The sequence below is a fragment of the Microtus ochrogaster genome, chromosome 18, assembly GCF_000317375.1.
Source record: "Microtus ochrogaster isolate Prairie Vole_2 chromosome 18, MicOch1.0, whole genome shotgun sequence".
Taxonomy (NCBI): Eukaryota; Metazoa; Chordata; class Mammalia; order Rodentia; family Cricetidae; genus Microtus; species Microtus ochrogaster.
Genome location: NC_022020.1, coordinates 14959289 through 14972669, shown reverse-complemented (window position 1 = coordinate 14972669; position 13381 = coordinate 14959289). Strand labels below are relative to the sequence as shown.

Below are 13381 nucleotides of genomic sequence, written 5' to 3'. Positions count from 1 at the left end.
AAAAGAAGAGAGGGAGGTCTCTGAGTAGAAAATATTTGAACTGAAAACTGCCTGATGTGAAAGAGCCTCACACAGGTCTATGAACAGAATATATCAGAAACAAGTAAGATAGATGCCCAAGACAAGAACATGCCTTGCCTATCTGAGGAACAGTGCAGTAGCCAGTACTGTGAGAAGGGAATAGAAGCAAGCAGAAAACAGATCCTGTCTTGGGCAGCATAGTGTGTATAATAAAGTTGAACTTCATTTGAAAATACCAAGATCACAGTGAATTGAACAAGTGTGAAAGTAGGTCCAGAGATCAGTTGACCTTTGAGCTTGAGAGTCAATAAGAAAGCAGGGGAATATGAAATAATTTAAGAATGTTCACCTGATACAGTGCTTCTCAAACTTCCTAATGCTGCAACTCTCATGTTATAGTAACACCCAACCATAAAATTATTTTCATTGCTACTTCATAACTAATTTTACTACTGTTATGAATTGTAATGTATATATCAGAAATGCAGACTATCTTATATGCTACCCCTGTCAAAGGGTAGTTCGACCACAAAGGAGTTTCAACCTATAGGCTGAAAACCACTGGTCTAGTAAATATCTCGATTCTTATATTATAATGGGAATTTTGGAATCATTTAAGTTTGTTGAAGAACCTCTATTTTTTTTTTAATCTAAATCCATTCCAGTTTTCCTAGTTTGTTTTAAGATATGTTGTTTTTCAGAGTAGATCATGTTCATATCCTTAATTTGCGATTTCTCCTTTGTAGCTCTAAGTATTGATGTTTATATTTTACAGTGAGATCCTCCCATTTTGGTATTCAGGCATATGATTTTTAGCAAACACAAGTAGTTGTATAACCACTACATCTTTGAAGATGTAGAATTAGCTGGGCAGGATATTGTACACCTGAAGATAGAAGCAGCAGCTCAAGGCTAACCTGGGCTACATTAAACTTTGTATTTAAAAAACAAAGAAACAAAAAACTAAAAATATAGAGAACAGACCGACTACCCCATGCAATGTGTTAGTGAACGTCAAGGAATGTAGGAGACAGATGAATATGGAGCTGGATTATCTGCAACAAGTTCTTCAGGAAGGACCGCTTTGTTGCTTTGTAAGGGAATATTGCTTTGTGTTGAAAATAGAACGTTTATATCATTTTTGTGGATGAGTTGCCAAGAGCAAATGGATCTAGTCATGTTTAAGAGCTTTTTCACTACCTAAGGTAGTTCTTTTCATGATGTTTAAATCTTAGTCATAATGTTTCAAGACCCTTTATTATATGGCCTCTGTGCTGAGATGAACCTGGATCCTTTTATTTGTTGTTATTTTTATATTTCATGTGTTCATGGGCAATTGCTTAGCCAAATTATTTGTCTTCTGATAGTCATAATTTTAGCTTAAATAAATGCAAAATAGAAAATGTACCCTTAGGTGAAATATTATGAATGACAGTTGTGTTTCAAAAGCACTTTGTAGAGTTCTTCTTTCCTAATGTCATTTATAATTATCATAAGCTTCGTGATTCTAGAATGCTATCATGCTATCCACACACTTTGTGTTTCTAGAATGAGGCAGTCAACTCCCTATATAAAGTGGCTGCATATCACATAGCTGGTGAGTGGTGGGAATGACATCCTTAAGTAGGCGGTTGAAGTGTTGGTCCTCCTGTTCTGTGCTCCAGAACCCTCCATCTTTTCCAAACCAGGATGCTATCTGTGTTCTTTTTAAACTCTTTATGAGTAGTCTGATTTTTCTCACATTTTTGGTCGAACAGGATGCTTTCTGGGATGTACCTGAAAACATTCAGACAGAAAAATTGGCTGAATTTAAAATTATACTCTTTTTAGTCTTTTGTTGTTGTATGTATGTTTCCTTGTTCTTTTCTTTCCTAGTGCTTTTGAAATTGTAGGTACTAATTGGATTTTTAGTGTTGATACTTAAACTTCTGATATTTTTCTGCAGTATGTGACACTGAAAGAGATGCCTGCTGTGCTTGTTTTCAAAGATAACACTTACTTTGTTTATGATGGTAAGTCCCAAAGCTTTAACTCATTTAAAGCCCTTCATAATTGCAACATTGTTACAAGGAGGTGTTTATAAAAGATTTTATGTGCCGCCAGTATCACAGTTCCCAATGGTAGAATGATCTTTTTAACCCTTCAATAGATTTTACGTTAGTGCACTTTCATCCTTAGTTTCTTTCAGTGATTTTGTATGTGTGTGCACGCATGTGCGCGTGCGTGCATGGCGGGGGGGGGGGTGTATGTGTGTGTGAAATTATTTGCCAGTTTAAGAATAATATGTATGCAATTTCTATGCATTAAAATTTTCAGACTTGATTTTTAAGAGGGTAATTAACATTTCACCACACACAGATAAAATAAAACATCCTCATCAAAATAGAACCCTATACCGTCTTTAAGTATTTCTCCCCCTCTGTCTGAAAACACTTCCTTAAAGTGAATACTTAATTTCAGCTAAATTTTATTTTGATACCACCCATGCATCATAAAAAGAATGTTATAATACAACCCTAATACTCACAGTAATATTAAATGGTTAACTGGACCTTGCTGTATTTGCTTTAGTTTTGTTGTTTCTCTTTTGAAGCATTTCAAAGCAAATCCTAAAGGCATTTTGTTACTATTTCATTTTTCTTTTTTTTATTATTAAAAAAATGTGGGCCATATATTTAGTAACCACTTGGTTATTGTACCACTAAAGACAAAGTTTTTTCTTTGTTTCAGTAAAGGAACATGTTATTTTGATAATTGTGCAGAAAAAAACTAAGCATCTCTTTTTTTTGCTGGGTTTAATTGAACTAACTTTAATTTCTTGATATACAATCATCATTACTGTATATGCTGTTAGTATATAAGAGGTATACAGTGTTAACCTACTTAATGAAGGTCCTACATCACTAGAACATTAAATAAAGAGATTTATACAATGAAACAGAAAGTTGTTCATAGGCTCATTCATTCAGGGGTTAGTTATTTAATGTTTACAGTTATCATCAAACAGTCAAATGTTTGCTGTCAAAGGAACTTGAGAGGAATTATTCATACATAAAAATGAGAGAAAAGACATAACCCATATCTCTGTCTTTACCTTCCTTCTTTTTGATGACAGAACAGCTACTAGAGGTGCTCACTATTGTTACTATTTTATGTATTTTTAAAGTAGAATATTTTCTTTTTTCTCCCAAGTTAAAATGCTTATTAACAGTATCTAAATTCAACCTTCTCATCTCATTACTCTAGTCCTGCTAAGAGGTCCTTAACACAGATACCTTCCTTTTTTACTTTCTTAGAAATTAAAAAAAAATTATATCTGTTTATATTTTACATATTCTTTGTACCTGCCTAAGAAAGTTCCCTTCCTTTTGTTTTGCTTCCTGCTTCAGATGTCTTTTGTGCTTGAGACAGAAGTAGTAGGTGTACATGTCCAGCTTTGTTGCTATTTCACAGACAGTATTTTGAAGTCTTCAGGTGGACAATAGGTTCCATAATGCCTCAGATGTTTACTCTGCTGCTGATTATTTGTGAATCTGGAAGCATTAGGATGCTTCAGGGACAGTTTATCTGAAGAGTTTTAAGTTTATCATATGCATCTTTAGGAAATTTGCTCTGGACATGGAATTAAGATTCTTGCCCAGTAATCACTTTGTAGTTTTAGGTTTGTTGCAAGGGAGAGGCTGCTTGTTCATCCCAGCCATCCGGCTAGGTTAGCCCGGAAATAACCACACAGAAATTGTATCAATTAAATCACTTGCTTGGCCCATTAGTTTTATCTCTTATTGGCTAACTCTCACATCTTGATTTAACCCATTTCTATTAATATGTTTATCGCTACATGGCAGTAACTTACCGTGAAAGATTCTAACCAGCGTCCATCTCAGGCGGAGGATCCATGGCTTCTCTCTGACTCTGCTTCTTCCTCCCAGAATTCAGTTCCGTTTTCTCCGCCTACCTAAGTTCTGCCCTTATCAGGCCAAGGTAGTTTCTTTATCCATTAACCAATACAAGCAACAGATAGAAAGAAGGATCTCCTGTTTAAACAGAAAAAAGGAAGATGGGCATCTGGGATGAACAAGCAGGCCCCTCCCTACAACATAGGTACAGTTTTCTAATTTCTAAATTCAGCTCCACAAATACTTTTAATTTGACATTTATTCTGTAGGTTTGATTGTTTAAAAATAGTTTACTTAGCTATATAATTAGCTATATAAGACACAGGAAAAGCACACCTTTCAGTCAATGGGTATAATATAGTCAAAACACACTCATAGGCGTTTAAAGACCCATACTTTTAATGGTTTTTTTCATGTCATTATCATGTTTCCAAAAGTATTTCAGAACTCTGTTTTGTTTTTTTTTTTTTTTCCAAGACAGGGTTTCTCTGTAGCTTTAGAGCTTGTCCTGGAACTAAATCCAATAAGGATGTAAATTTCCCCCTAAATACCATATTTCCTGTCAGTCTAGGAAAGGAAGTACTTGATGTTGAAATAAAGCTCATGAACTATGTTTTATGTTTGTGTTTAAGTTGTATATATGAGAAAGAATTATAAACTAAGATAAGATCTAATAAACAGTACAGATTACCTGCAATCATAGGAACCAGGTAAAACCTTTACCAGGCTGTCATTTTAGGAGCATATGTTTTCTTTGATCAGTGTGTAGCTGTCTTTCCAACTTCATTTTTAAATGAATATTGAGATTATAATAACTTTGCATTTAACTTATGTAACTTACTTTTAAATTTATAAATGGAATTTTCAGCTTTTTACAAAATATATTCAGTTTTGTTTTAGGGGATTTTAATTATTTCTCTTATTTGAATTCTTTGTTAATTTTAGTTGGTGCTATAGTAAATAATTGCATTGTTCATTAATTCTTTCCTACATCTGATTAATAGAATAAACTACCTTAGAACCATCTTAAGATTTTAAAATAATAATACTGTATTAAATACTTTATTCGAGTTCCAGGACAGGCTCTAAAGCTACAGAGAAACCCTGTCTCGAAAAACCAAAAATAAATAAATAAATAAATAAATAAATAAATACATACATACATACTTTATTCACATTGCCAGATTGAGATAGTACAGCTATCTTTTTACTCCAGTATATTTCATTTGCTTTGTTTTCAAGAGTATGAAGATGGTGATCTGTCCTCATGGATCAGCAGGGAGAGATTTCAGAACTACCTTACTATGGATGGCTTCCTTTTGTATGAACTTGGAGACACAGGTAACAAGCATATGGCCATTCCTTTTTCATTACAGAATTTTTCTTTGATTGAATACTTAATTACTGGTTCTTTTAAAGCTGCATTTCCTAACTAAAGTAGACTTATGTTTACTAGGTCTGCTTTTTAAGAATTGAAACTTAGATATCCATACCACATTTATAAGTATATATTCTTAAATGTACTTTCATATGAGGATCAGTTTATTCTCTTTTCTTTTCTTTTTGGTTTTTCAAGACACAGTTTCTCTGTAGCTTTGGAACCTGTCCTAGAACTCACTATGTAGACTAGGGTGGCCTAGAACACATAGAGATCCTCCTGTCTCTGCCTCCTGAGTGCTGGAATTAAAAGCATGTGCCACCACTGCCCTGCTGAGGGTTTTTCTAACACCTAATGGTGATGAGCAAAACAAGGAGCATGGATGTTTAGTAATGAGGGGGAAAAAAACAAAACCAAACATAAAGCTTTGCGTTAAAATGAAGCTTTACCAGCACTCGGGAGGCAGAGGCCTCTGTGAATTCTAGGCCAGTTTGGTCTACGAGAGCTACTTCCAGGACAGGTTCCAAAACTACAGAAAAACTCTTTTTTGAAGAAGAAAAAAACAGAAGAAGAAGAAGCTTTCGTACAATTTTCTAAAGTCTGCTTTTACTTGTAAGTAGGAATCAGTCATATTGTTCATTTCTTAAGGTCATAATAGAAATTTACAAATAAAGCAAGAAAATAAATAGAAGTTAACTACACATAAATAGAAAGTTCAGAACTTACAGGACACCTGCATTTTTAGGAGAAAGTGTTGTGCATACTTAGACTAATTTTAAGTGGAATATCTATTTGTTGGTACCACATGTGTTTCCTCTCACAATTTCATGGTCATGGGTTGGAAGTGCAGCTATAGAGAAGAGACATTTGAAAATTAAATTAACACAGAATAAAAACTAAATATGAAATATTTCAAGAAATGAAATAATCCTTATAGACTGATATTTTCAACAAAAAGATAACAGTGAGTTGAGATTGTATTGTTTAAAGATGTATTATGCTGGGCAAGATTAGAAAAAGCAGCAAAATAATGTAGAATTATGTGCTTTGTTTTGTTTTATACTTAATCTTACATTTGTGTTCCTGCCCTTGTCAAATAATACTCCAGTATATTTAGGTATAAGCATCCATTTAACTTCCCTTATAACTCTGAAAAACTATTGTTTTCCTAAAATGAATGGGAGTTTCTTGAAGCTAAGGTATTTAGCTAGTAAACAGTGGTACCTTATTTTTGTTCTCCCAGTGCTTGGTATAGTGCTAAGAACATAACACTTCAACTCACACCAGCACCACCAGATCACCACTGTTCTACCCTTCTGAATATATCAGTATGCATATAATGTATGATTTACTTATACTTCAGGATCTGTAGTATATCACTCAGTTTGATGCTATGTACCATTTCTGATAAATGGTGATCCATTGTACTAGAGCAAGTGGCTATGTAAAAAGCATTTCCTTCATGTTCTAAACTATTGCATCTTTAGCACCAACAATTTTTTCTTTTTTTTTTTTTTTTGGTTTTTTTTTTTTTCAAGATGGTTTCTCTGTGTAACAGCCCTACCTTTCCTAGAACTGGCTCTTGTAGACCAGGGTGGCTTCAAACCTACAAAGATCTGCCTACTTCTTCCTCCTGAGTGCTGGGATTAAAAGCATGCACTACCACCACCTGGCTTATTTTTACTAATTTTTTTAAATCAATATCTTCTTTATGGTATAGCTTTTGACAAAATACTGTGCCAGTCTGTGTGTTGCATAACACATTTTAATAGAGAAATTACTACAAATTTATTACGATTTACTTCATAGAGGAAATTTATCATTTGCAGTTGACTAATCTATTGGTCCAGGCTACAAACACTATATAATAATATGGTGGCTTAACTTTTTGTAACATGTAAAGGATGATTGGAATTAAAATCTAGAAACATATTCTGAAAGTTCTCAGTTACCACAGAAGTAATATTTGACAAGAATGTTAATGTGTTATGTCATTCTCAATTCCAGGAGATGAAAGATATTATTTTTAATTTTAGGAAAGCTTGTGGCCATTGCAGTTATTGATGAGAAAAACACATCACTTGAACATACCAGGTATAGTTACTTTGAAACAGATTTAACCTTCAAATGTCATTCATGTCTTGCTTTGCCTGTAATCATTTAGATAAAATGACAGATATTATAATGGAATAATTAAACTTTTTAACTGGGAGGTGAAATATTTATATATTTGTTCTCTTACAGATTAAAGTCAGTTGTTCAGGAAGTTGCTAGAGACTTCAGAGACCACTTCCACAGGTATATGCATGTGTTCTGAAAGTTGTCTTTGTTAGAAATGTTGTCTTTGTGTAACTTGGTGTCACAGTAAAATAAATCTAAAACAGTAAGATGAATTGAGTAACCATAATCTCCGAAATTTAAATCTGAAATCTGAGATGCTCTGAGGTCTACATACATGAGCTTTGATATGACATTAAATAGAAAATTTTACAGCTACCTTCACATGGTATGATTAAACACAGAGTCACCTTTAAAGGATTGTATGAAACTCCTTCAGGATACATGTATAAGGTATATATATAGTAGAAAAAAATTAATTCTGTAACTAACATTTTGGTCCCTGCCCTAGGGAGCTCACTGTTTATGTGCAAATGTTCCAAACCATGAAAACTTTCAGAAGTGTGAAGCACTTCTAGCCCCAAGCTTTCCAGAAAAGAGAGTTCATCTCACACTTAGAAAGGTGAATCAAGAATTGCAGTAAATGACTAGGAGCTTCAGATCAACATGAGGATAAATCTATGTCACATCTTACAAGTTAGAGAAGCTGTTCCCAGTCATTTATAATTAATTCCATTTCTGCTTCCTGTGAGTGTTTGACATGTGTTTTATGGAAGGAAAATATGCCCATAGACTTGAAAATATGAAACAAATCAAATGAGCAGTCACATGTCAGGTAGATGATTAAAACAAATATTCAAATTAATGAAATGTAAAAATTTACTTAGAAATGAGAAATTTTTCTGTGTTCCAGATTTTTGTGTTTCTTGCTGTCTCTAGTAACAGAAATAGATACTTGTATGATTCATTATTTTCTTCGTATTTCAAACCTACTGAAAGTTCATTGTGTAGTTCTAATGGTACATGTGACCTCATCTGAGTGATCCTATTTCATGGTAAATCAGCTTTCCTTAACTACATTTTACTGAGGGCGCATTTTTCCCCCTGCCTTTTAAACATGCATGAGATGAAATATCTTAGAGTTTGTTGCTACTGCTCATGTACTTATCAAACCACAGTAACATAAACTTTATGTACATATCATAGGGATTTCCCTGTTCAGTATTTAAAGTTTATGTGTTTACCAAATTCTTATTGTGTTGTGTACCTTTTTTTAAAATCTAATATTGTGTTCTTTCTCTTCTTTCTATTGTTGCTGATATCTTATAGAAATTTTCAGTTTGGCCATATGGATGGAAATGACTATATAAACACTTTGCTGATGGAGTAAGTAAAGTGTTAATGGTTTTAATAGCAGTTTTTCCACTTTGGTATTTCTAATTTTGAGAGAATGGGAAAGACTTAATGGGAGAAACATGTCCCACCACCAAAAAAAATCCACATCATTTTCTTATGCTGACATTCTCCCATTAAATGTCTTATTTTGGTTTATAAATCCCTTATTTTGAATTTATTGAGATTCAGTTTTATATTTACTATGAAAGATTATTTCCCACTTCAACATTATAACTTGTAGCATTATCAGATTATTCTACAATATGTATATTTGTGGGTTTTTATAATATATATATTAATAATTTTAATAGGTAATTATGGGTTGGTAAAGTTGTTCACTGGGTAGAGGCACTGGCATACAAGCCTGAGAACTTGAGTTTGATCCCAGTGTACCACAAGGTAGCAGGAGAGACCCCATCTCTGAGTTGGTGGCTGACATCTACATGCAATTATTGAAGGTACATGAAGTATTTGACACTAGTATTTTTTTTTCAGTTTTAAAAGTTCATTGGTAGATTCATATGTTTGTAGAATAAATTTTATTTATATCCACCTCATTCTGTCCCTCTCTCTTTTATATCTTCTTTTTATGTGTGACCCAACTGAATTTAGTTAGAGTTGTGTGCATGAGTATGTGGTAGATTGTTGACTGGAGCATTGGTAATATTGCTGAAGAAAATGATAACCTCCAGACATGAAAGCCATTTACTTCAAATAATCACACAAGAAGGGATAGGGGCTCATAGGCTTCTCCCTCATTCATGCTAATGAAATGCTGACAGGCCCATGTTCTTCCCAAGATGACACTAATGTTTTAATATCAAAAGCAAAATAGAGGGATAGAGAGCTGGCTTAGAAGTTAAGAGCACTGGTTGATCTTCTAGAGGTCCCTAGTTCAATTCCCAGCAACCACATGATGGCTCACAGCCATCTATAATAGAATCTGATGCCCTCTTCTGGTATAAAGTTGTACTTGCAGATAGAGCATGCATACATAAAATAAATTTTAAAATTTTACAGAAAAAAATTGAAAAGCAATTGTTTATATATTAACTATATCCAATAGAACAGTTAATGTTTATAGAAGTTTTAAGGTTGATCTTGTTTAAACCTAAGAGAAAATATATTCTGTATAATCTTATAAAGAAGATATCCTATAATAGAAATACTTTTCTTGTAGTGTATATACATCAGAGGACTTAATAAGATCATTTTTAAGTCCTTTGCAGTGAATATATATGATTGATTAAAAAAATATGCAACATTCCACAGCAATTTTATTCCAATGACTAGTATCATAATTCAGGGTTATAGTATCAACAGTAGATAAACATTTTTTAATACATTTGTGGTATAGTAGAAAATCTAAGCTCAAATTAGAATCAGAACATAATTAGCTTAAGTTGCTAAGTTTGAAGATTATGTTAGTTTTTTGTCTCTGACAAATATCTGAGGGAAAGATCATAAAGGAGGTTAGATTGATTTTGGCTATAATTTATAGGTTTCAGTCAGTGTTGGTGGTCACCATTGCTTTCAATCTAAATGAAGCATCATGGCAGCATGAGTGTGTAGCTGATACTTCTCACCTTAGATGACTAAGAAATAAAAGAAGAGGAAGAAAAAAAGGAGACAGACCATCAAGAGCACATTTCCAATGACTTGATACATCCAACTAGATTTAATGGTTGAAGATTCCCCTACATACCAAGATAATATCACCAGTTGAGGATCAAGCCTTCCACACATGAATTTGTCCAGGCCATTTCATATTCAAGCTATGATAACAGGGCTTTATGTGCTAAGATATTATCTGCTTTGATGAATATTTAAAAATATGTATATTAAGTAGAATAACAAGACTACAGAGAATTCACAATACTGTTTATTCAACATGTTTTCTATATGTTTACTCAACTATACAAGGTACCATGCTGAATTTTCTCATGTAATTGTCTAGCAAGTTAGGTACTGTTGGTATCCTTATTATATCAGAGAAAAAAATTGCTTGTAAGAAGCTAATTACTTAACTGACATCCTGTAATGTTAAGAGAAAACTCCAGATGCAAACACAGTGTGACTCCAGATACTGTCCTCTTGCATGTGTTGGTTTTAGAGTGCCATCTGAGGTAGGGCTAAATGTTACTAGTATTCTATATAATACTGTGCAGAAATTTATACTTTGTATAGCACAACTTTTATTCTTATATTTAATCATTGTTGCTCAGGTGTTGTTGAAATATTTTCATACATTCTTGGTTAATGGGGTAATGGTAAATTTGATGCAAAATTTGAAAGTTTCCTGTAGACCACAGAGGTAAAGGTATTAAAAATCTGTTTTCTTCCCTAATTATAGTTACTCAGAGATACATGAGCATTAGGGTATTATTACTGTGCTTAATACAATTTTTTTTCTTTTTACTTGTTTTTAGTGAATTGACAGTCCCAACCATAGTTGTACTGAATACTTCAAATCAACAGTACTTTTTGCTAGATAGACATATTAAGGATTCCAGTGATATGGTCCAGTTCATTAACAGCATTTTGGATGGTACAGTACCAGTAAGTAATTGACATTCATTTCAGAGGGATGAAGAGAAGGAGGCAGAAGATAAATTAGCAGATCTTTACCTCTGATTATGAAAAAAAAATAGGTATTCATTGCCTGGAGGGAAGAAGGAATCAACTTCACCCACTGCGTTTTCGTGTCTCATTCACCTCTTCTGTGGCAGAGGCTCATAGGTACAAATGTCCTTCAATGAGTGACTTGGAATACCTTTGCTTGTCATGGTGATGGGAAAAGTGCTCTTGGGCTCTAGGGTTGGATTAGAAATAATAAGAGGTTTGTGATGCAGAATAATGTTTTTTAGAGAATTTTCATGGCACATAACACCCTTTTTGGTAAATTGAATTAAGGCTAACTGAATTAAGTTACCAGAAATAACTTTTTTTTTTAAAGTTGTGAAAAACACCAGTTTACTAAGCAATCAAGAAATAAATTCAGAATCATGGTGCCAACAAAGAGTTCTAAAAATAATCATATGGAAAAATTGTCATAAAGACTACGTGATCTTAATTTTCTTTTTTTCCCTTTGTTACTGTAATTCTTATTGCAGTATTTCTCAAACTAGGTTGCAAGTTATATTAACAGTCATGAAGTCCTGCTCAAGTGTTCTAGCACACATCTTAATTCAATGAAAAAATCATGAAGGGTCTTTGTTACTTCAATAGTATTTATTGTTTTCCTATATTTTTGTTTCAGTTTTACACAAACATTGAAAAGCCAACTTGCTTACCTACCTTGGTTTAAAACCAATAAATTGGGGGAAACTCTCTTAATCACATAGCAGCAATATGATATATAGAGAGATGATATTTTTATTATAACAAATTCATTTGTAGTAGTGTGAGCCCTTCTGTTAGTGAAACCTCATCAGATTTTTATAATAAAGATTACATTGGTCCTGTAGCTTAAGAATTCAAAGAATGGGCCAGAATTCTGGGATGGCTAGATGCCAGAGTTGATTTCCTCTAGAACTTTTCTATTTCTCAGCACTCTCTGTTGAGTTCCATCTGCAGGAAGATGCTGCTACTTAGTAGGAAAGTCTTCAGCCACCATGTGTCTACACAGCCCAGAGAAATATAAAGCTTGTACAAGCCTAAAGAGGGTGAACCCACTTCCAGCAAACCACAAGGATCATGAGACAGGGCAGAATGAGATTTAGGGTGCATTAGCATGATACACTAGGAATATAGGACATGAGGGGGTATAAATATTTATCATGAATTTAGGGGTGATATGTGTAATATTTTGTAAGCCAACTTTATGGCCTCCAGTTACATGATTATGTATCATAAAATAGAGTACTAGAATATGCATAACATATTTTATTATTCTTATATTGAAGGCCCAAGGAGGTGATAGCATTTTGCAGAGATTGAAAAGAATAATGTTTGATGCCAAATCTACAATTGTTGTAAGTTCTGACAATTAATTTAATATTCTTGATAACTGAAAAACTTGAGGTTCTCAGTCACCTCTCTTTTTCTTTCCACATACCTACCTTTCTTTAGAGGCAGACTTAAATTATAGACTAAAAATGTGGCAGTAAATCTCTAAGAATGTCTTTCTTTATTTGTTCAACCCAGATGTCATGCTAGCTGTTCCATGTCACTTTTCATTTGTTGAGTCCTAGACCTCCATGAAAATGTAGCTAGCATTCTTTATTATTAAGAGTTCATATAGACAATAACCATCTAAGAGATCTTCATGAGTAATGCGAGAAAAAGAAGGATCTTTATTAAATATTCATGCTATTTGGTTCCTTTTCCTGTTGCCAATAGCCAGTTCTGCACACGTGTACACTCACATGTGCATGTATGAGCATAGTTTTTATCTTGGAGTCTTTAACATGGTATGTATTGCCCTACGTATGTATTTGTTGAAACTAAGTTCAGTAGCAGTGAGTTGAAATTTAAGTAAGTGGCCTTAAATTTACATCGTGCTTTTTTTTTAAGTTATAAACTGAGTGGCCCATTAGCTCAGGCTTCCTACTAGCTCTTATAACTTTTTTTT

The 13381-nt window shown here is 33.5% G+C and overlaps 1 protein-coding gene across 1 annotated transcript in view; it reads left to right on the top strand.

Annotated features, from left to right (window-relative positions):
- The window catches only part of Tmx3 (thioredoxin related transmembrane protein 3), a 35008-nt gene that overhangs the window by 16305 nt on the left and 5322 nt on the right, over positions 1–13381 (top strand). The window contains exons 9-15 of the mRNA XM_005355842.2: positions 1967–2033; positions 5160–5258; positions 7332–7389; positions 7540–7593; positions 8743–8799; positions 11238–11367; positions 12714–12782. Of these exons, the coding sequence (XP_005355899.1) occupies positions 1967–2033; positions 5160–5258; positions 7332–7389; positions 7540–7593; positions 8743–8799; positions 11238–11367; positions 12714–12782 (534 nt within the window). The remainder of the gene's footprint in view (positions 1–1966; positions 2034–5159; positions 5259–7331; positions 7390–7539; positions 7594–8742; positions 8800–11237; positions 11368–12713; positions 12783–13381) is intronic.